Here is a 22,976-nt window from a genome sequence, read left to right as displayed (position 1 = left end):
GGGAACTGGGCTTGTTTAGCTTGGAGAATAGAAGGCTCTGGGGAGACCTTGTTGTGGCCTTCCAGTACTCCCCTAGCAAGGGGAACGCCTATTTACAAGAGTGGATAGTGCTAGGACAAGGGGGAATGGTTTTAAACTGAGATGGGGAGGTTTAGGTTAGGTATTAGAAAGAAGCTTTTCACACACAGGGTGGTGACGCACTGGAACAGGTTGCCCAAGGAGGCTGTGGATGGCCAGGCTGGATGTGGCTCTGGGCAGCCTGGTCTGGTGGTTGGTGACCCTGCACAAAGCAGGGGATTTGAAACTGGATGATCATTGTGGTCCTTTTCAACCCAAACCATTCTATTATTCTGTGATTGTATGATTCTACTGTTGTTGGTTTTAATTGCTAAAGCCTTGTTATAAACTTATTCATTATTTTAGCTACTTCTCTGCATGGAGTTTTGACATCTGTGGGCCCTTTGTTAATTTGGCCTCACAAACTAGATCAGCCACTTCAAAAAGCCATTTTGTCCTGTTTATGGAAAGGGCACTGTTAGCACTGACTTGGCTGTGACTAGTCTCATCTCCATCCCTTTGGGTTTACAGATCAAGATCCCTGTGGTCTTTTTTGGGCAGAAGCGTTATCAGTTGGTGTGAGAGAGATCAGTGTGGGAAATGGTAGCTAGGACATACATGGATCCCCATGGGAGAAGAAGAAATGCAGTACAGAAGCTAGAACAATCTTCTCCCTCCTACCTTAATAACCTTGTCTGTCCCCGAGGTCAGCAGCCATCCTCTGGTGGCATCAAAGTGTACATGAACTATGTTGTGCTTACTGTCGTGGAAAGTAGCTGTGGGTGCCCGCCTTAAAGGAAGAGATCCCAAATCAGCAAAAAACACAGCTGCAGTTAGCAAGGAAACGAGCATTTGAAGGGAGCACTGTTAGGCATTGATGGCACTTCTGCTAATGGGACCCAGGGACCACCCCACTGGCTGCTCCCTCCCCAGCCTTGCAGCCACCCAGGCCCTCCCAGTCTCAGTCCCACTCCATCTCTGGGCTGCTGGGCACCCACACTTACTCCTCGTCTGTTATGGACTCATGGCAGCTATCGCAGACCCTCACTTCAAACTCGAACCCCATCAGCGGGATGGAGGAGCGCTTGGAACTGCACTTGCCACAGACGGCCTTCCCGCATTTGCGGCAGTGATGCTGTGGGAGACAACACGTGAAAGGACATCTTCAGCCATGAGCCCAGGGATGGGTCACTGCTCCAGTCCCAGCTCTATCGTCTCACTTTGGCAGAGCTCAGCTAAGCTCTGAGCCCCCTCCTGCTGTGCAGGGATGTGCGGCAGTGTTCCAAGCAGACCAGTAAGCCTTTCCAATGCAGCTTAAACAGTTACAGATGTTTACCCAAGCTCATTAAAAACAGTTTTAGTTCCAGCACGATCTCCAAGAATTAGCTGCAAATTTCTTTCTACAACAGATTCAGATGACAATAAGCAAAATCCCACATGGCTAAAGCTACACACAGCCCCAAAACAATTTACTCAGCTCAGACTCCATCATATATATTTGCTATTGGGACAGGCTGACAAAATTAAAAAGGAGAAAAAGAGAAAAACCCTTTTCTTCTGATGAGCCTGACCACTGAGGGGAGCTCACTATCCTGTAATCTCTAGAAGAACAAAGAGAAAGTTTTCAAGCCTTTAGGGGAAAAAAAGATCACCAAACATACTATGAGAGAGAAGAAGCCTAATTGCATCATATTAATGCAGCAAAAGACTGATACAAACCTGTCTGAGGCCTATTTTCTTACTGTCCCACATTTGCTTGAAGTTCCAGAAGAAAGGCTGGTCACATTTTTGACAGGAGTCACTGTCCAACCACTCAGGGGTCTGCAACACACACACACAGGAGGAGGACATGAGAAACCACTTCCATCACAACCCAGGGGCAAGATAAGGAAGATGTGATGGGGTGCAGTAATGCGGTCAGATTAACTTGATTAAAACTCCCCACTTTCACAAGAAACCGTTTTACCTGATCGAGGGGGTCTTTTTTTGGGGGCTCAGCTCTGAGCCCTGAAGTACACAGGAGGCACATTTGTCATCCACCACCATCCATGAAGCAGAGTCTGATCATAAGTCCATAAAAATAACCCAGGAACAAACAAGCCTCCCAGCCTCTTCAAGTTTGGAATTAAGTATCTAAAAATGTATTGTCTGGACTGCATTAACCATCTGCACTGGAGGCAATTAGTTCTTACCAATATCCAAGCTACTCCAAGAGGCATTCCTGCTGCAATTCTGACAAGGCAGGCAAGATGAGATTCTGAAGAAGCCTAAAACCCAAAACACCTCTTTTCCCTGCTTTCACATATAGATGATGAAAAGAAAGCTTTCCATTTCTTAGTCCCACATGTAGATTAGCACTCTTGGATGAAGTGAGTAAAAAGATTTAAGGAATATAAAGAAAATATTAAAGGCCTTTCTCACTCCTGCAGCCAGGTTTTGCTGCGAAGAGTAGTAAGGAATGGAGTCCCTGCATGGAAGCACTCTTACCAGACACTGAAGGAGCTCAGGAAATGCCTGAAATGGCATGAAGGCTTGTGGAGGAAGCAAACGACCTCCTTCCCTACACTTGGGTCCCCTGACATGTGCCTTGCTGGTGGACATGCAGTGCTTCTCCCCACAGTGTTCAGGAAACACAGCTTTGGATGCCGGACTCCAAAAGAGTCGTGGTTCCTGCATTCCCAGAGGGCCACCAAAATGATGTGAGGGATGGAACACCTCTCATATAATGACAGGCTAAGAGAGCTGGGACTGTTCAGCCTGGAGGAGAGAAGGCGACAGAGATGCTGAGAGCAGCCTTTCAGTATCTAAAGGGGGGCAGTAAGAAGGAAGGGGGCAGACTTTTTAGTAGGGTCTTTTGTGGTACAACAAGAGGAAATGGGGAAATTCAGACTGGATATAAGAAAGAAGTTTTTTACTATAAGGGTGGTGAGGCAGTGGCACAGGTCGCCCAGAGAGGTGGTGGATGCTCAGTCCCTGGAGACACCCAAGGTCAGGCTGGATGGGGCTTTGAGCTCCCAATGGAGCTGTAGGTGTCCATGTTCACTGCAGAGCAGTTGGACCAGATGGCCTTTAAGGGTCCCTTCCAACTAAAACTATTCTATTATTTGAGCCTTCTACATCTTTCCATCCATCCATCTGTCCTATTTGGGCTCAGCAGGAGTTCTTGGACAGGGGCTGACTTCTGCCCTTCTCACCTCACCAGTACGACTAGACCCCGAGGACAAGGTTTCAGCCCCAAGTGGGTGTTGGTGAGCAGGCCTGTCCCATCCCCAGAGAGGGACAGCCCTCCCAGCACTGCCTCAGCATGCTCCTACCCAGCCCCAACTAGTCAATATTAAACAAATACCAAGTAAAGTTCAAAACTTTGTGAGAAAGCCCCGTTAACAAACTGCATTTGGCTCATTAGAGCCAGTTGCTTCTTCCATACTGTAATTTAAAGAGGCAAGAAATGCAGCTGAGATTGAGAATTAAAAATACGATGAAAGCCAGACAAAGATAAGGGAAGGCAGATGGAGACCCTCAGATCCCATGGCAGTTTTGACCCCCAGCAAGAAACACAGAGAAGTCTGAGCTTTAGCTTCTTCTGTCAGTTACTTTGAACGCTGTTCATTATGTAGGGGCAAATCCCTGTCTTTCCTACCCATAACAGCCTTTTAGATTAATGCCAACAGATTTGCATCTGAGTGCTACACATGAAGATGTTTTGCTTGTGACAAGGAACTGCTTTGTAGTCAAATAGAAACACAGCTTCCGGCATTTTTCAGATGTTTTCTTCTCACAGCTTTTTAAAAATAGATAAAAATAAGGAATCAAGCAACAAAATGGCATAATTCATTCCAATGGCAATTGCAGAGACGTGGGAAAAACCTGATATCAAAATGAAGACAGAGCACACATCCAGTGGGAAAAAAGAAAAGCAAAACTTATATACGGGGAAAAATAGCAAAGCCAACATCTAAGTATTTGATAATCATATCTTAAGGGTTCATGTTCTGGAGGTGGTTTACCACAATGGATGCCCCATTGCAGTGTGGATAACAAGAATGAGCCCACATTGCCATAGTCAGAGAGAACACCACACACATCCAGCACCTGCTGCTCAGCCCTCCTGTAGCTCATTAGACTCCCCCCTCCACTTTTGAACCAGTCTTCTCACATTATTGTTGCCTGTTTTGCAACCAGCCAGTCTTATCCCTTTCTTCTTAACCCTTTCTGCAGTCTTTTGAAGGCAGCCAGTAAGTAAGTTTTCCATTTCTGGATGTTCATGCTGCGGCCAAAAGGAAACATCTGTTGAGAGGGAGAAACCCACTCTGCTTTTGTTTCACTTTGGGAGCTGATGATATAATTGGCCATTAAAGAGAACCAACTGGAATGCTAATTCACAGGGGGAAAAAAAGGGAGCAAGAGTAGCTTGGTTCCTGCCTAGGTCTGTTTGAGCAGGTCTTTAAATCCAATTTTCCACTTATCTTTTTCTCCTTGCTCGAGGGAGACATGCACAACCCAGGGAGACCAAAACCCTCATGGAGAAGCAGCAAAGCTGATTACAAATTGTGCTGCCAAAAGCAGCTGGGAAAAACTCTCGGCTTTTATCCTTCCTTGCTTTCCTCTAATCTTAATTACAGTGGTCTTCCCCACCACGCACTAGAAGGAACAGGTAAAGGGATGTACCCAGACGTGTTTCCAGATGCATCTCTCCCAGCCACATCCCCACACTGGCTGGGAGTAACCTCACCCCATCTGACCCACCAGGGGTATTCAGGGCCTCAGCACCCACCCATAGGAAAAGGGCAGAGCATTAGGAACAGCTGTTCCTGCAGCCCAAAGAGCTGGGGTACAATTTGCACTGCTTTGCATCTGTTGGCCACACAGCACCAAGGTGGTTGCGAACGTGTAGGTAAAATGGTACTGTTTGTATCAGCGGCGCTGTCCTCTGCCCACTTCCATATGGCTGCACCAATGGGTAGCAAGGCACAATAGTAGCTATAAATAAATGCCTTTACAGCAAGAATAGAGTGGAAACCAACACTGGGTTGCACATTGCCAGAGATAACAAAGAACCTTCTAATTCTGTTTTTTTAACAAAAATCCAAATAATTATCAATCTGTCCATTTACCTTTGAAATGACAGCATTGCTCATGGTGTCCTTAAAAATAAAGCAGAACATCTCACACCCTTAGAGGACACTTTCAGAGCAGCAACGTAAAGGACAGAAACCATTTAGCGGCTTATTTAATACACATTTTCTGCCAGATAATTTCCCCTGTACCGTATTATCAAAGGTATGGCATAATTGCTGTGTAAGAACTGGAGCATATCCAACAACATTTTTAATGCCTGAAGAGTTCTTGTTCTAATTGAAAGTTGCACACATTAGAAAGGCCACTTTCTCCCCAAGACTGCTTGATACAAATCAGCAGGAATGATGCCCCTACCTCCTGTCTCTCAACATCCATGTTCCAGACAACTATTCCCCCGTCGGCACCACAAGAGATGAGCTGCCGAGTGTGGTGAGCGTAGGAGAGAGACTGAACTTTATCGCTGGAAAAGAAACAAGGCAGTTACTAATCAACCATTTTAGGCTAGCACAAAAGTAAGCACAAAACATACAATAAAGAATCACAGAACCATGGAATCACAGAATGGCTTGGGTTGGAAGGGACCTTAAAGCACACCCAGTTCCAACCCTCTGCCATGGGCAGTGCCACCCAGCAGCTCACATCTGAGTGTTTAAATGTAGCCTTAGCAAGGTCCATTCTCTTCAGTAAGTTAAGAACACTTAGTTTTGGTAAATCTTTGTACTTCATACTAAAAGTTCTTATTTCCACAGCAACTAATGTAGCAGGGGTGCGTTAGTGAGCATCAGCGTCAGGGTGTGAGGATGATCTGGGGATTTCACAAAAGCTCCACAGTGCTCTGAAATCCCAGCAGCCCGAAGAAAATGTCCAGCAGAGTGCAGCAACACTCAAGGGAAACGTATGAATACATAAGAAGCTGTAAATACTGTCAGAGCAAAGGCCATGGGATTTTGCCCCTCCAAACCTGAGCCTGGCGTGCTTAGTCCCACATATATGTACTGTCAATGCGCTGAAAACCTGCTATGAGGTTCCCCTCATCCTGCTATGACAGGACGAGGGGAAATGGCCTCAGGTTGCGCCAGGGCAAGTTTAGGTTGGATATTAGGAAGAACTTCTTTACAGAAAGGGTAGTTAGGTACTGGAATAGGCTCCCCAGGGAGGTTGTTGAATCTCCATCCCTGGATGTGTTTAAGAGCCGTTTGGATGTGGTGCTCAGGGATATGATTTAGCAGAGGGTTGTTAGAGTTAGGGTACTATGGTTAAGCTGCGGTTGGACTTGATGATCTTCAAGGTCTTTTCCAACCTGGGTAATTCTATGATTCTATGAGTATTTAAAAGGCTTGGAAGCCACTGCAGCTGGCAACACTTTACCTCTAATTTACTCAGTGTCCAGTATATGATTGCTCTTCTTCATAAACATCTATTGTGCTGTGCAAATGTGAGGCCTGTATGTATAAAGATGAAGCCTCTTTGCATTAAGGAGATGCTGCAGGCACATATGGGTAAAGAACATTACATTTCAGGCTGCAGGTTAAGTGAGATGGAAAACACACGGTTAACACGCAGCCAAACGGGACTAATTGTCCAAGCCTGATGCTCCCTCTAGGGGAAGGAAAGAAGCTGACACCTAAAAAAGAAGGAATTTTCCCTCCAGCTGTTCTCATTTATGGACCCCTCCTTTCCAACAGAGGTGCAGACTCCCACATGACACACTCTGGACTGCAGGTAACTGTGCTTTCTTTCACTACCTTTTGCAGACTTTCACATCAGCCCATAGGTCTGGATGCTGAAAAACCTACTGTAAGCCATTTATTCTTGTTGTATAAGGACCAAGGGTGGGGAGGGGGGGTCACACATACAAGCTCAAGCCATGTGAAGATTGTAACCTCCGGGCTGTTTTTGCTTTCACATGAGGCAGGAGGAAGAGCTTTGAACGTACTTATGTCCTTGCAGCTCGATGGCTGTTCCTTTTCTTCCTCCAATATCCCACATTATAATGGAATGGTCAGAACTGCCTGAGAACAAAACTCGCTGTATTGGGTCCCAACAGAGAGCAGTGACACCGCCTGAAACAGGAGATGCATAGAACAGTCAATTCATTGCAGAAGAACGTAGCTTGAAATACAGATACATATTTAAACATTATTTTAAAAAAAAGGAAGAGAGAGAGTGATTAGAAATGTGGGTCCAAATGATCTTAAAGGTCCCTTCCAACCCAAACCATTCTATGATTCTATGATTATGGGAATCTTCATAGTGCCTTAGCACACAGATTGGACTACCTTGTGACTGAACTACAGTCAAAAAGGAGGGATATGAAGAGTGACAGTGACAGTTTAATCTCCCTTTCATGCTCTTGTTTCACAGGATAGTTGTACCACTCTGATGCTGAGCACAGGTGAAGAACCAAGCAGGGTCTCCTCCTCAAGCCTTACCTGTGTGCCCCTTAAATGTCGTCACCAGGCTGCAGGACTCTTGCTCTAATTTGAGTATGGTTACTTGCCCAGAATGATCGCCAACAAACACGTGCCGGGTTTCCACATCAAATCTGATGGATAAATGCTGAGGAACATACATTGTTTACACAAGCTATGCATTACTTTCAGTGACTTGTTCATTCTTTTAACATGAGTGTGCTACAACCTTGTGAATAGTGCTCCAGTCCCAAGAAGGTAAACAGAGCATATTTTTAGGTATTAAACTCATAGTTGTTCATACCAATAATGCAGTCTCCCTGAGATAAAGCAAAGTTACACAACCTTGCAATAAGCTCTTTCCCCGTATTGTTTAAAACAACTGTTTTCAACCTCTTCATTACATTTAGGTACACGAATGCAAGTCCCCTCTTTTCTCAGAACACCAGCCGACATCACATAAGTCCTCCAGAGGAATATGCCTGGTCTGGTGGCTGGCAACCCTGCACACAGCAGATGGGTTGAACCTAGATGATCATTATGGTCCTTTTCAACCCAGGCCATTCTATGATTCCATGAATATCTCCTTACATGTTTTTAATACCGATTTAATGGCAACACGATTATGATGCAAGAGCCAATGGACATTTCATGTCATATTTGGCAAGCACAGGCTACATCAGTTGTACCACACACCATATTCTGAATGGAGTAACATCGACATCCATTCAGCCACCTACAGGAACAGTCTATCTCAGTAGATTCTGAGCTCACTTGATTTAATTGCACACCTAGATTCCTCATTGTTTACTTAAGGAAAAGTTGCTTCAACTGATCAAGTGCTCACATGACTCTGTTGAAAAAAACAAACAACCCCACAACCCAGGCTCTGCTAAGTTTCCCTGCGATACTTATCAAAGCTTGTCCTTTCCCCTGCCCTCCACCAGCAACATCTGATGACCCAAATTACAAAGTCCTCCATAATTTGGATCTGCTTGAAGCAGTCTGTCTCTCTAGGGAGCTTTAGGAAAGGCGGAACAAATTCTTGCACTGCACTTTCTAAACTCTTTAGGAAATTAACTAAAAATGGAGTTCACCCTCTAGGCCATTTGGATCAGTTTGCCCTTCATGCAGCTTGAGGTTACAAAGCAAGCCCATATATTTCACTCTGAGTTTAATTTTGAGCCGGTCTCATTTCCCATGAAGTAACACAACACGTATTATCTACACCACATATGCTACGGGCCACTGAAGACTGTTTACGCTAACCCCTGCTTCCAGACTAAGAGCTCATACTTTTCCACTTCCCTTTTCATTTGCAATAAAGCTGAATTAATATTTCTTTTATTGCTAGGCAGCTGGGGCAGCTCCAGGTGAATAAGGCACTTGAGTGTCATTTCTGGAGCCACTTATTCTTTAGTTAGCACAAATTCCCAGTGCACAGTGGGCTGTTCCAGAGTGAAGGACAAGAGCTGATTATTTGATATTAAAGCCATTCGATTCTTACCATCATGCACAAACGCACACTGAACTGATCGCTGACCTACTTTGTTACCATCATTTCTCAGAGAAAAAAAAAAGAATGAGCAGCATGTTTAAAACGAAGGCCCTGTCCTTATTTATTACAATGGCAGACCACAACAGGTTGCAGATTGCCCATTGTTTCACTTAGACCTAAATATGCCACCCCGCATTAAAGAGACGAAGCAAGGAGAGCAGACAGTTGATCTTTTGTTGTTGTTTGTTTAAGAGAACAGTTTCTTGTCATAACACTGAACCTACACAGGGCACAAATGTTGGAGGAGAGTTAGAAATAAAACCAACAAACCAAAAGCAAACAAAAAAGCTGTTTAAGAGCCAAAGGGCAGCGCCGACACAGAGGGCTCAGCAAAGGATACTGCAGGCCGCAGGCCCCTGCGCTGGTGCGGTAACCTCCCAGCCGCTGTCCGCTCTCTGAACAGTGCCAGGTGAAGTGCTTGTCTTGGCCGGTGCTCAGCACCCACTCCATCTCCAGGACAAACAGAATCATGATGACCCTGCTTTGATGAGCTGAAAATTAAGCAGACAGACAGGTAGTCACATGGCAAAGAACACGCAGGCAGAAGACCATAGGAAATGCCATCCCCTTGCGCCCAGCTCTGCCGCTCTGCACTCATCTGCTCAGTCTTTCCTACAGAAGACAGCTGTGTACAGTAATCCTCTCAACTTAAGCTACCATGTAAGGTTCCTCTCCTGAATAGCAGCTTGAGGAAGAAGAGAATCAAAGTTGATGTACACTGCTCTGAAAGTAATGCCTCCTATTTATTTCCATGGAAACTACAGCAGATACAAAGAGCACAATAGCACTATTTTGTAGACCAAATTCTCAGCTACCAAACACTATTTTTCAGTATAATCACCACTGTTTGCTGATTTGTGTGGATGAGCTGATAGAGAAGCTCTTCATTGCATGCTATGACAGCTGTAGCCCTTGTAATTCTTTATATGCCTACAGGATCCATCCATCTTTTGAGGTAGCACAAGTCTTCTTTCCAACACTGCACCATCATCAACAAACTACCATTGTGGAAAGCACTCCGGGCTGTATTTCAATCTGCTTTGAGCTGTTTTTTAGATGGCGGAGCAGATTCTCATGAAGAAGCACACTGCCAGCTCCAGTGGATCTGGCCCTGGATCACAGGACCTCAGTGGAAGGAGGAGTAACACACAGGCACAACCCTACACCAAAAGGAAGCTTTAGATCTGCATGGTAACCAGCTAAAAAAGAAACTGGGAAAAAAATAATCCAAAAAACTGAAAAGATCACAGCTGGGCAAAATGAATAAAACAGATGAACGAATACGTTTCTGCTGCCACCTAAATAAACTCATCAAAAGCTTTTCATTAAAACAATGGAACCCAGGCTTGTACAGAGGGATTTCTGTATGAATGACCACTGGGTTTGGGTGTGAAGTGCTGAGTGAGATGACTTTTTATTAAAACAAGTGGCTTGAAAGACACATGGGATTATCCCCAGCTGTAAGTGAGCAGTGCCTGCTGTGCTCCTCAATCCGCAGCCTTGCTGCTTTATTGCTGTTTTGAGACTCGGCAACACGTGTCACACAAAGAGGGCTGCTTGCGTTTGTTAGTGTAGAAGCTGACATGATGGAAACATTAAACATCTCTGGAAGCACAACAACCACTCCAGACCCTCTGTGTGAAATGCAGAGAAGTTCAACAAGAGCAATATGGAAAGACTGCTGCCTGCCTTGCACAAATATAAAGCACAGATGAGAGTCACGATCAAACTCCACAAGGCAGAACAAATTATGTTAAAAAAATAAGAGGCTTCCAAGCAGATCTGTCTACCTTCAGATTCCTCCTTCAGGGAAGAAATTCAGTGATCCCCACTGCACTAAGGCAGGTCTTCATGTATCTGTTGGTCTTCCTGAGCCAGTGGAGCACTGCAGAAGGGGCCATGCCAGTATCCATGCTGATGCAAGGACCCGATGGGATCACAAACATGCCCTGAGAGCTTGTGTGCCCCAGCAGTGCTTCAGACAGACCCAGGCACTGCCACAGGACTGCAAAGCTGGCTGTGATCAGGCTGTTCAAGGCCTACCCAGGGATGTTTTATCAACGATGGAGATATGCCAGCCTATTTGGACAACCTGCTCCAGTGTTTGACCTCCTCCATTTTGAAGAACAAAAATCCCTGCTATCTAATCAGAACTTTTTCCCCCCTGTGTTGCAATCTCTGTTAACTGCCTCTTGTCCTTTCACTGTACACCTCTAAGAGCAGTGTGGCACTGCCTCCTCACCGTCCCATTGTGTGGCTGTACAGCACTGTAAGACCCATCTCTGCCTTCTCTTGATGCCAAGCAGAACCAACCCTTTTTGGCCTCTCCTCACACACCACATGTCCCCCCTCCCTTGTCACCTTGGCAGCCCTGCTCTGGGACTTCCTCATCCCAGGAGCCCCAAACTAAACACAGAAACCTCATGAAGTTTAACAAGTTGTGAGGCTTAAAGAAAAATTCCAGAAGATGACAGTGGGGCAAGGCAGAATTTTGGGCTCTAGGATTAGTATCGGCTCAGAGACATGAAGCAGCACAAATAAAACGGTGGTCCTTCATTCACAGAAGGCTTGAACACTGTTTGTGTGCTGACAAAGGTGGAGCAAACACTTCCAGCACTGCTCAGTGCAGCAACAGCTAAAATGAGAAGTGGGAATGGAGGGAGGATGTGGCCACAGTACAGGGGGCCAGCAGGAGAATGGAGCCCACATGTGGGAAGGACAGAGGGAAGCACAGCCTATACGCATGCACCAGCAGACTATTTGGCAGACATACAACTGGCTTTTTAAGACACAATTAGTGCTTTAGTCACTAGAGCTGCTTCAGCTACTTAGAACAATGCCTCATTGTTTCCCACCCATCCCAACGCCTATACTTTAACATGGCCATATTAGGAAGGTGTACTTCATGGAGGGGTTTGGAGGGCAGTCACCACAGACAGGTGAGGAAGGCTTATCTCTGCTGACTGTGCCCTGCTTAGCAGAAAGGCCACACTTCCCTTCCCTGAACTCTCAAGACAGTGCGGTGCAAGTAGGCACCCTCTCTCTTTGCAGCACTGTCTCAGAAGCACTGCTGCACTCCATACCCAGTGATATCCCCTGATAGCAAAGATGCAGAGTTAGGATGTGCCCCAGACAGACACAGCAGGCAGCAAGTGTTGCATGCTTAGGTGTGAGTGCCTGAAGGCAGACACTGTCTGTGGTCTCTGACTGCTGTATGAAAAGTGGTGTCTGCAGGTTATGGTTCACCAGTGGGACTCTTCAGTGCTGAAACCCACATGGGTCAGACTCTGGGGACTGTGGAGTGAATCACAAATTGAGATACAAATTAAGACTGCAGCGGTCTCATTCATGTGTATACTTTGTTTGTCATCTGATACTTTTCTTCATTCACAGACTGAAACAAAGTGGGCATTTGGGCTTGATTTTACAGCTCTCCCTGCATTCATGAAAGGACACTAAAAAACAGACACATTTTAGCAATGCTTTGCAAAATCAAGATCCTGGAGCCATAAGGATGATTCAAGGGCTGGAGCACTTCTCCTATGAAGACAGGCTGAAGGAACTGGGCTTGTTCAGCCTGGAAAAGAGAAGGCTGTGGGGAGACCCCATTGCGGCCTTCCAGTATTTAAAGGGAGCTTATAAACATGAGGGAAATCAACATTTTTACATGGGTGGATGGTGATAGGACAAGGGGACAATGACAGTGGTTTTCTTTCTATGATGACATTCCTAAAGTACACTTAAAATGAAAAACAGAGCACAAAATAGCTCAGTAACAGTCTTGTAGTGTCAGAACAAAGCACAGTATTGATCTATCGATGAAAACAGCATTTATATTAGCTTAAAAATCACAGTGAAGGGGAATATTTCTATTCACGCCCCTTAAGAGCACGTTAATAAAAATTAACGAAGATACAGACTAATTAGCACAGACCGTGGTTCTTACCCTGGTAACTCTTCACTTGTGTCATCTTGTTGTAATCTTCTGATAAAATGAATTCCTGGGGGAAGAGAAAAAGCAACATAGAAACAGGGCTTAGAGATGTGAAGTCTCTTCAGGCAAACAAACACAGACTTTCCCCCTCCCTCCACACACCTCGATTTTATCTCGCTATTAATTATTATTTATTCTGGCATCTTAGAAGCAGACTTTCTTGCTTTGCTACTGCTCTGTTGTGGCTACCAAGCAGTCGTGCATGGCCACAGAGGGTGGCTGCCCAGGGATGGGCACAGGGAGTGACCCAGCTTGGCTCTCTCCACAGCCAGGGAAGAACTCCCTATGGGGAGATGCTTTGCAGTCCTGCTGTTTAACCATCTTTAAATTAGCTTTTAGAGCATGCAAATGATGACAATCAGCAGTAAAGAGTCTGCGTGGAGGTCTCAGCTCTCAGAACAGTTGTGTGTGGTTAAACAGAATGAGCACCTGGGTGTCCCTGCTGCTTATTGTGAAGGGGAAAGCTGCTCAGAGCAGGGGAAACAGTGGTCACAACACACAGCTCCTACAGCCTCACTATGGAGGAAACACCTGGCAAAGGGTGGGCCCTGCAGCACCACCACATGAACTGGCTTTCAAATGGCCCTCAGGTAATTATGTGCACACGTCCTGCTGAGAGAAATGTGAGAAAGAACAAGGAGCTTGGAAACACATCGTGTTGAATTATTTAAAACAAACTATGCCGAAACTCCCCGGGCTAATCTAGCTCAGGGCCAGCAACCAAACTGATTTCATCTGGAAATAGTGTGAAAATAAAAGGAACATTGTAAAACATGAGATGAGCCACATTTGAAAGTTGTGCAATATTCATGCATATAGCACTGCCAAAAGCACTGACAGAAAGGACTGGGCTTCATGAGCCCATGGGCTATTTATAAGGCAAATCCAATGTTTAGTGCTGAAGAGTATGAGAAAACATTCTGACCACTGAAATACTGATATTTACCCAACTTTTCTGAACTGGAACAAGGAGAGTCATTCTGTATATCCTGTGGGGTCTCCAGGTAATCAGCATGGCACTCCAGCACCTGGATTGCCCCTAATACACCATAATTCCTGCTTGGCACCAAGGCAGAGAGGCTGCTATACTCATCTATTGGAACCTACAGGTCCCAGCTTCCAGGAAACAACAGTGAGTGGGTTGAGGCAGCTATGTATTGTGCTGTTTCTAGTTCTCTGCTTGTAAATCGGTAATAAATATGTTCTCTTGAATTGCACAACCTTCCACTCCTTTATTCTTATCCACCTCCTCTTAGCTTTCCTCTGGCAGCTGACAATTACAATGAGGGGTGTTATTTAAACAGTGGTGGCAAATCAATTAAGTCAGCTGGATTTCTATACCAGGGTCACCTTAACTCTACAAACCACAGAGCATTACAAATCTGCTATACCTCCCCACCTACTTATGGGGGAAGTGGTTTTAATTAACCACAGCCTGAAGAATGTTAAACCACCCAGGATACTTCTCTGCAAAGCCCACTCGAATTAAAGACCCTGTTCCATGAACGTTAACTGTCTGCTGATGTTGCCTGAAAAGAAACAGCTTTAATTGCTGCAACGTGTGGTTGGAGAATATGTTTGTCTTTCCCATCAATCAGCCAGTCCTGGTACTGAACCCAGATTGCATCAGGCTGACACGCAGATGCGGGTGATCAGAACTGCAGAGATAAGGAACAATGTGCATTCAAATTCCGCTTTGGCATTTTGCCTTTGACAAACCTGACGTGGTCATTCTGCTCAGTTATCCGTGGATAACTTAATGGAAGGCTGAAAAAGTCTCCCGGATCCCTCCATTACAATGCAGTGAATCAAAACACAACGGCAATTAGTAAAGGTAAGCCAAGTATTGATTAGGTGTGCTTTCTTACAAGCCACAGTTACACACTATTGATGGAGCACGCCATCTAAAGAGTTGAACACACAGTACAATATGAACACAGTTCCATTAACCTGAATGCTGGGTGTCATGATATCACATGTTCTTCTCCCCACCTCCCCCCTTCTTGCATCTTGTTTTCTCCCCTGAAAGCATTTGTTACTCATCTCCTTGTTTCCACGTTTTCTAATCTTTCAGCTCTTTTATTTCTTGGTCCCCTGTACACAGTCACATGTTCTTCCACTGCCCACATTCCCCCATCCCTCTCAAGGCCAGATGTTTTAATTACATCAGCAGACAGGTAATTTAACACAGGGCACCTTGCTCCACAAATTCATGCCCTATTGCACATACATTGTGGCTGCTGCGCTACAAAAACACTGATTACATCTCTTTTAACATTGTACCAACAGAAACTGGCTCTTGTCCTTCTACACATCAACGTTACGCTCCTCTCAGAGCTGCTGATGCTTCAGTTCTCATTAGGCAGCTTTGGGGCTCTTCTTAATGAGCTAGAAAGGCTGAGGTCAGCCACGCAGCTCAGCTGGTGCTTGTTAAGAGGACAGGGAAAGATTTGAGTCTTGTGACAGTGCTTTTGCACAGGAGGGACTGTGACAAATTACAGCACTTGGAATTGAAAAACCAAAAACCTTCCTCACAGGGATTAAAGGTTTTTCTGGCAAGATCATCCTTTGCTCTTCACAGGGTTTTCTTGTGTGTGGGTTTGTTGCTTTTTTTTTCTTTTCCTTTGAGTTTCTTCGCTTTGTTTTTTGCCGTACTGAAAACATTACTGATCCATCTTGTCTGTTTAAGGAAAGCTTATTACAGTTACACCCTTGCTGTACTCGGTGCTACAAAAGCCTTTAAGGTGAAGTCCTGAGCATCTGAAAAGGCCAACCCAATGCCCATGACGCTGCTGCACAAAGGCTCTCAGTTATACCTTCGTAGAGCACATCTCCCTCACACTGTAACACATACACACCACAAACTTCCCATCTTGAGTTTAAAGCTTCTCAGCCTGCAAATATCACTGGTGTCCAGTTTCTAATTATTTGTGTTAAGGTAAACAAAACCTATACCCTACTGCATGCCAGTTCAGAATCCTTGGCCATGGGTGCTGGCTGATATGACACAGAGTCTAAAGAACAGCCATACCCTTTCAGAGCTGCAGGATTCATCAAGTGATGGATCACAAAACAGAACTAGAGACATCTGCATAGGGAACAGAATCCCATCTCAAGAGTTTATATTCTATAAAGAATATTAGTATGTTACCCATTCACAGCCTAGCTCCCACCTCAGGGAATCTACAGTCTATACTCTGTTAGATGATGCCATTTTGACAGCACAGTGTGGATCTCCTTAGAGGCTTGACTTGATCCTATTAATACAAGTGACTGACAGTGCTCTCACTGTATCGTCCAGAGAGCAGCAAACTACCTTCAGGAACTGAGAAGAATGAATTGTCTTAAATCTAATGTCAGAGACTATGTCTACATCTGCTGCAAAGCGAGGTCTATAAAATGATTACAATCTTCTCACTTCATTAAGTGCAAAAATCAGAATAGGATAGAAACTATTATGCTATTTCTTGGGGGAAAAAACATTAAACTTCCCACTGTGGCAGAGGTGCACACCAGCAGGTAGAGCCTACGTGTTTCAAGTACTGTTTACAGCCAAACTCTGCAAGATCCGATGATGTGGATGATGAATCTATACTAAGTGCCATCCCCAAGAAAGAATTCTGAGAGGTCTGTTCCTGTGACCCGTTTTCCTTGTAGACCTTCTCCAAGCATATAATAGCTTCACTGGAACACAAGCAAGGAGAAACAGAGCCTAAAACCACACTTCACTGTGGCTTTGCTGGAACATCTTTATCTAACAGTAACATCACTGCCCATCCTTCTCAAAAGGCACCACAGGCATTTCTGAGGTGTCAGACTTAACCAAAAGCCACATAACTTTCCAGAGTATCATGTGAAAGGCAGTTTCACTTTTTTATTCGTATTTATGCATGAAAGTAAAAGCAGCAGCACAAAAAGATTAACTTGACATGATGTCTGTACATTTCTTCTGAGGGTTACACAGTAAAAGTGCACTAAGACCACCTCGTTGGAGGAAGTTCTCTTGCTCTGTGGACAGCAAGGCCTGCTTGTTTGCTTTTGTGCTAGACTAATTTCACATGTATACTCCTGTATCTGTGCTCAGGATGTCCTTCCAAAAGGTGCTTGTATGGAGCACGCCTTATTAACCTTCTTTAGCTCTAGAATGGAAAATATTAGACCTCGTTCAGACTCTCTGACTCTTCAAGGCAAAATGCCACAAAGATAAAGGACATCTCTTTCATCAAGCTGGAATACTTAAATGCCTTATTTAAAGTTGCCTTCACATTCTTCAAAGGCCTGGTGAAAACATATGCATCCAGTAGGACTGGAAAATTAAAGCTATTTTGGAGAGTGGGAAGGAGGGAATTTCAGAGGTGCAGAGAATTCTTGGGCAGCTGTCCCATCTCCTGGATACAAAAGGAGAAATCTTCTATAAGCACTGAAAATCTCTGGTGCTGAGCCATTAATAGCTTGATGGGTCAAAACCTGCACAGCTTCGAAACAGCTCGTGATCAACAGCTAAAAGGGTTACATGTCCCATCCCAAATACCATCTTGGTTTAGTGCAGATAGCTGCCTTTCTGCCAACCTACAGACATATATTCAGTTATAAAGCCCATAAAGCAAAGACAACAGCAGTAAAATCAGAAATGACGATAAAATTGATCTTAAACTGTAGAAGTCTACTGATGGAGCATAGAAGTCTCTCCCTGACCCCTAGCTCCTTTCTATATGGTAACACAGCATTTCATCAACTATTCCACAAGAAAAATCCAATGGTTAAGGTCAACTGCTATTCCCTATTCCAAATCTAAAAGTCAGGCTCTTGTTTTAATATCCTCCTTCCTTTCCACACACTCAGATCTCTGAGATGTTAATAAACCAAATCTTTCAGCCTACAAGAGCAACTCCAATTGAGATGAAAACAAAATCTGAACCCTGAAACTGGGAAAAGCAGCTAAATATAGAGCAGAAATTCATCTTCTGCCTCTCAAACATTATTTTTCCCCTCTCAACTGCTGCTTTCAGAAAGCTCGGGTATGGCATGACTAACAGGACATTCATTTAATAAAACAACAGCTGTTCAGCTGTTTGTCAAGTATTTTTTTTTTACCATTTTTTAAAGATAGATGCAAATTAAGACTGTTTAGTTGCCTAACAAATACTGCAGACTTCACTCAATCTTTATGTGAGGGCTGGAGAAATATTTGGAGCAATCTACCACACTACAGCTTTAGATCCACTGCAGTAAATATTCTCTCTCCCAACCACTAGCAAAAATATCCTCACCCCAACACACATATACTTCTCAAACGGGAAGCGTTTCAACTAGAAATCTTTGTATGTACTTACTGAGATTGTACCATTGTCTAGACCTATGGACAGCCTTCTGGTTTCCGGGTTAAAAGACATGCATGAACATGGAGCTGAAAGAAATGAACATGATGATGAAGTTAACAAAACTGTGATTTTCTTGAAGTTCTGGAAAGCCTAAATCTAGCCAGCATGCTTCACGGTGCTTCATTTTGCCCCCTTCCAATAGACAAACATTTAAAAGAGAAACCAGTGCTTGTGCAATTCATTCAATCCTATCCTATTAGGACATGGATTAGCTGTTATTTATTGCTCCAGTTTCTTCATTTTTCCTTACTGGTGCTTTCTGAAAGTGGGCTTGAGGCATGTTATACAAGAACAGTGCTGGTGTATCCACATGAGCAGTACCTGACATTTCAGTACAAATGTTAGGTTTATTTAGCTGAATAATTAAGGCAGTCTTTACAAAATAAACCAAAACCATTTGCCTGGCCTTTATCAACAACAAAAGAAAATGCTGTCAAAGACCCACGTCCTACACCTGTACTAAGAATGGTGGTTAACAGGAGCTGACCTACCAGCCAGTATGAAGAGCAGTCAGTCCTACTGCTCTCTGGTCGTTTTCCCAGACAACATTATTACAGTATCACATACTATGGCCAAAATACAAGACTCTATGGAAAACTAGCCATTGATTCTTACATCAAGACTAATAAATATCAGGGTATACTCTTAAATTGCTCACAGATCAGTCTCTCTAGGATATGGAGAGGTTCACATACAGGGTAAAAACAGACTTTTCTTGTAATAACTCAAGTGGTCTGCTTGGTTTAATCAAGATACCATGAGGCTGCATTCAGAAGGCGGGGGGTGCTTCTACCACCCAACACAGCAGCATGCTGTCCCCATAGAAACCTTTAGTGATCACTGCAACTAGGGACAGGCATCCATCCCCTTTCTGCAGTGGTAAGAGCATTGATTAAACTATATTTGTGTAATAGATGTTGAGTGCAGTCAGATGTGCTTTTAATTCTATTACCCCCCTTCTTAGTTTCTCCTCTCCATTGTGGTTACATGCAGTGGTTTTGTCACTATAGACTTCATATATATTCATATATGGTGGGACACTGCTACGATACTGAGACTTCCAGGTCACAGTGGAATTAGGTTGTTGTAGGGGAAGCTGACAGATACAAAGCAACCCAAAGTAAACACCACATCCTTTCAAAAGGCACTTGATACCAGAACAAGCATATTCAACATTCCAGCTGTAAAATGTCAGGCTGTGTGCATACATTGAAAAACCATCAGTAACTGAAGATAACAAACAGTGCACAGAGAAAAACTCTCAGTTAAACTAACTATTTAAAGTATGCTTTTTCCAGATAGCTCAAAGTACTTCAGATACAAAAGGTGCAAGCAAGATATGAGACACTCTGCTAAACAAAGGTCACGTTTGAGTTCCAAACCCACATGTACCTTGCCACAGCAGTGTGAAGATACTTCGCTATAATCATTTTCCTAAAGGAATCCTTAAATAACATGTACTCTTGGAAAAATGAACGTCAGTCCCAGCTACACTAATGGAATTGAAATGGTACCAGTTGCAACCAGACAGCAGCAGCTTATACTTTACATGAAAGTTTGACAGTGACATTCAGATACATAAGAATTGGGATCATTATAAGGAGGGGAACAAAAAAAGAAAAAAAAAGTAAAAAAAAGCCCTAATTTTCCAAGACGTTAAAGAGCCTTTTAAAATAATACACAGGAAAAACAACAGCACTTTGAAGACTCTCTACTTTAACATCTAGCTATGACTTGGATTTCACACTGCAAGAGGCTTGATCTGATCTCATGGGCTGGATATTCCTGACACGTAAGTCTGGCTGTATTCTTTACTTCTCAGAAAGGGTGGTCAGGCATTGGAATGCACTGCCCAGGGAGGTGGTGGAGTCACCAACCATGGGAGAGTTCAAGAAACGTTTGGATGTTGTGTTGATGAATATGATTTAGCTGGGAAGTATTGGTAATGGTTGGACTAGATGATCTTCTAGGTCTTTTCCAACCTTGATAATTCTGTGATTCTTTATCTTCAATATAGTGCAAATACACACTGAAACTGAGGCAATGAGTCTCCTCAATTAGAATCTGACAGAAGTGGAAGAGAAATACAAACTATCTGCATTTTCAGAGTGCCAGAAGCGGCACAGTGGAAGACCTAAGGGTTGTGTTTTCCTTTGCACGGTTTTGACCATCTGCTTCAGAGCAAAGTGTTAGCTAAAAAAGACCATCACAAAGCCATGTACTATCTGCCTCAAACCCTGGGTATTCCACAACAATAAAACCTTTACCCAGTTCTCCATCTGACAGAGGTTTTTCTGGTTGGGTTTGGGTCTATTGTGGTCGTTTGTTTTTATGCAAAGCTCTCTTGTATTGACTACGATACCTTCTCATAACTTTGTGTAAAGGTGCTTTTTTGCCTCCTGTACTGATACTAACAAATAATCATATACGTAACCATGAGAATTAACTTGCCCAGAAACTCTTTCTCAAAAGAGTTGGGCAGAAAACTCTAACTGAGGAAAACCCACTCCTGAATAGCAAATATGTCCCTGGTCGGAAGAATCTACAGTCCTAAGCATTCAGAACACACTGATGGCTCCATTGGGTGGCAGAACCTGACCAAAGCACATGTCTGGCTCAGCCGCAGTGCCTCATCCTCCTCACATCCCAGAGTACCCGGGCTGCAAACTCAGTTATTAAGGCTACCTGACAACAAATCATAAAAGGGTGTGGGTCACGCAGCACTGTAACCAGCCATGAGTCATGCTAATGGGTCATCTGTAGGTGGGACTGCCACTCTCACAGCTTGCTAAGCAGCATGAAAGCATCACTATGCCTGCTACTTTTCTTCTGCAAAGAACCTCTGTTCTCTAGACAACAAAAAACAACGTGAACCTAAAGCGGAGGACAATCAAAAAAGGTGATCCATGCAGAAACAGACAAAACGTAAATGTACACCCATGCAGAGGCTGACTCAGAGCCCTCCCTATGATTTTAAAGCTGATAACTTAATTGGAATTGCTTTAATGTTTAATTATACTTGATCATTTTTGAAACTGGTGAATAACTCAGTATAATGGAAATGTCTCATGACTCAAAAATTTACCAGCCTTAAGTGAAGGAACAGCATCAGGTGCTCAGATTAATAGCCCCATCTGAGTGGGTCTGGATTTACTCAATCTTTTCCAATGCAGCTATTATTACCGGCAATCATGCAGCCTCTCTAAGACCAGCAGAAGAGCTAAGATGATTTTAAAGTGAGAAGTGCCACTTCATAACAGTTTGCCTGTGGGAAGCAAACCTCTTTGGACAGGTCCAGGGAAAGAAAAAAGAAAAGATCTTCCCCTCTATTTAGCAAATGAAGGCTTTCCTGGAGCAGGCAAGCAAACATCAAAGCCACCCCGCAGCCCCAAACTGATGATGTCATGGTACTAGAACTGTGTAACATTTGTACTCATCAAACATTTTATGCATCACGGAAATAGAAATCCTCTAACAAATCTAACTATGCTAGTTTAAATTCTACTTTCTCCAAAAAGAATGCCTCAGTGGGACTTGATAAATGCTCCCTGATCTGCTTTCCAGAAACAAGCTAGCCCAGCACATATGAGTTAACTGAGGAGCATCAGCATATTTCTGCTGCTGATGGCCTGCACTCAAGACAGGTTATGACAGGGCAGTAACCTCTTCAACCACCTCTATGAAAAAAGGACATTAATCTTCAGTTTCTTTTAAAGCATGAACTCTCTCTTTGGGATAGAAGACATACAGCAGATTACACTGGAGAGATCCATGATGAAAGCTTGGTTTTCTGCATCTAATTGTGGGGTAATATGACTCTGCTTCTCCACTGGAAAACCAGCCCTCTCTGTCTAGTATCCCCTCTATTGTATTAGCTACTGCAGGATATTAAGTTATTATCAAATAAAAACATTTACTATTGTACTCTAATGGCCTGAGCACGTGCAGTAGGAAGGGCAGAGTGATTTATACTGGATACTTACAAAGCTTTATGGACTCCATTAGTGGTGGAACACAGGACTACATTTTGAGCTTCCACATTTGTTGATCCATATTCACATAAGTGCTTGTCCCTTCCTAGCACTTTTGTATGCTTTTGCTGCTGTAATCCCTGATGCCTCTTGGGAACATTAGCATGCAACTTGGTAAAGCTTCACAGAAACCATGAGAACTACTCAAGCATTGAATTTAATATGGAGTGGTAAGCCCACAGCAAACGGACATAAAACATTAAGCTCCATCAAATCAAAAAAGACATTGTGCAATTACGCAGTAGATAATGAACATTTCCTTATACTTACATGGCATTGCATGGTATATGCTGGGCCAGTACTGTCCACTGTCTCTCTTCAGCCAGACACGAACCGTCCTATGAAAGAACAAACAAAACGCACGTGAGGAAGAATAAAAAAGTATCCATGAATGAAAACAAACCAGTGGCACTGAATGCACAAGACTGTGTTTAAAATGAAGTTATGACACAGAGAAGGAAACTC

The 22,976-nt window shown here is 43.8% G+C and overlaps 1 protein-coding gene across 4 annotated transcripts in view; it reads right to left on the bottom strand.

Moving 5' to 3' along the window:
* The window catches only part of WDFY2 (WD repeat and FYVE domain containing 2), a 64,562-nt gene that overhangs the window by 1,496 nt on the left and 40,090 nt on the right, over positions 1–22,976 (bottom strand). For 3 of the 4 annotated variants that reach the window (XM_085536227.1, XM_015851861.3, XM_085536228.1), the window contains 10 exons: positions 22,782–22,849; positions 18,433–18,506; positions 13,052–13,106; positions 9,446–9,596; positions 7,569–7,681; positions 7,073–7,199; positions 5,491–5,596; positions 1,777–1,878; positions 1,062–1,192; positions 739–847 (listed from right to left, as the gene is read on the bottom strand). In XM_085536227.1, the coding sequence (XP_085392353.1) occupies positions 739–847; positions 1,062–1,192; positions 1,777–1,878; positions 5,491–5,596; positions 7,073–7,199; positions 7,569–7,681; positions 9,446–9,596; positions 13,052–13,106; positions 18,433–18,506; positions 22,782–22,788 (975 nt within the window). In that variant the 5' untranslated portion in view covers positions 22,789–22,849. The remainder of the gene's footprint in view (positions 1–738; positions 848–1,061; positions 1,193–1,776; positions 1,879–5,490; positions 5,597–7,072; positions 7,200–7,568; positions 7,682–9,445; positions 9,597–13,051; positions 13,107–18,432; positions 18,507–22,781; positions 22,850–22,976) is intronic. The other variant, XM_085536229.1, reaches the window with a different exon arrangement.

The sequence above is a fragment of the Coturnix japonica genome, chromosome 1, assembly GCF_054131305.1.
Source record: "Coturnix japonica strain WE chromosome 1, WE-NBRP24, whole genome shotgun sequence".
NCBI lineage: Eukaryota > Metazoa > Chordata > Aves > Galliformes > Phasianidae > Coturnix > Coturnix japonica.
The sequence above is the reverse complement of the archived record's forward strand: the minus strand, read 5'-3'. Positions and strand labels throughout refer to the sequence as shown.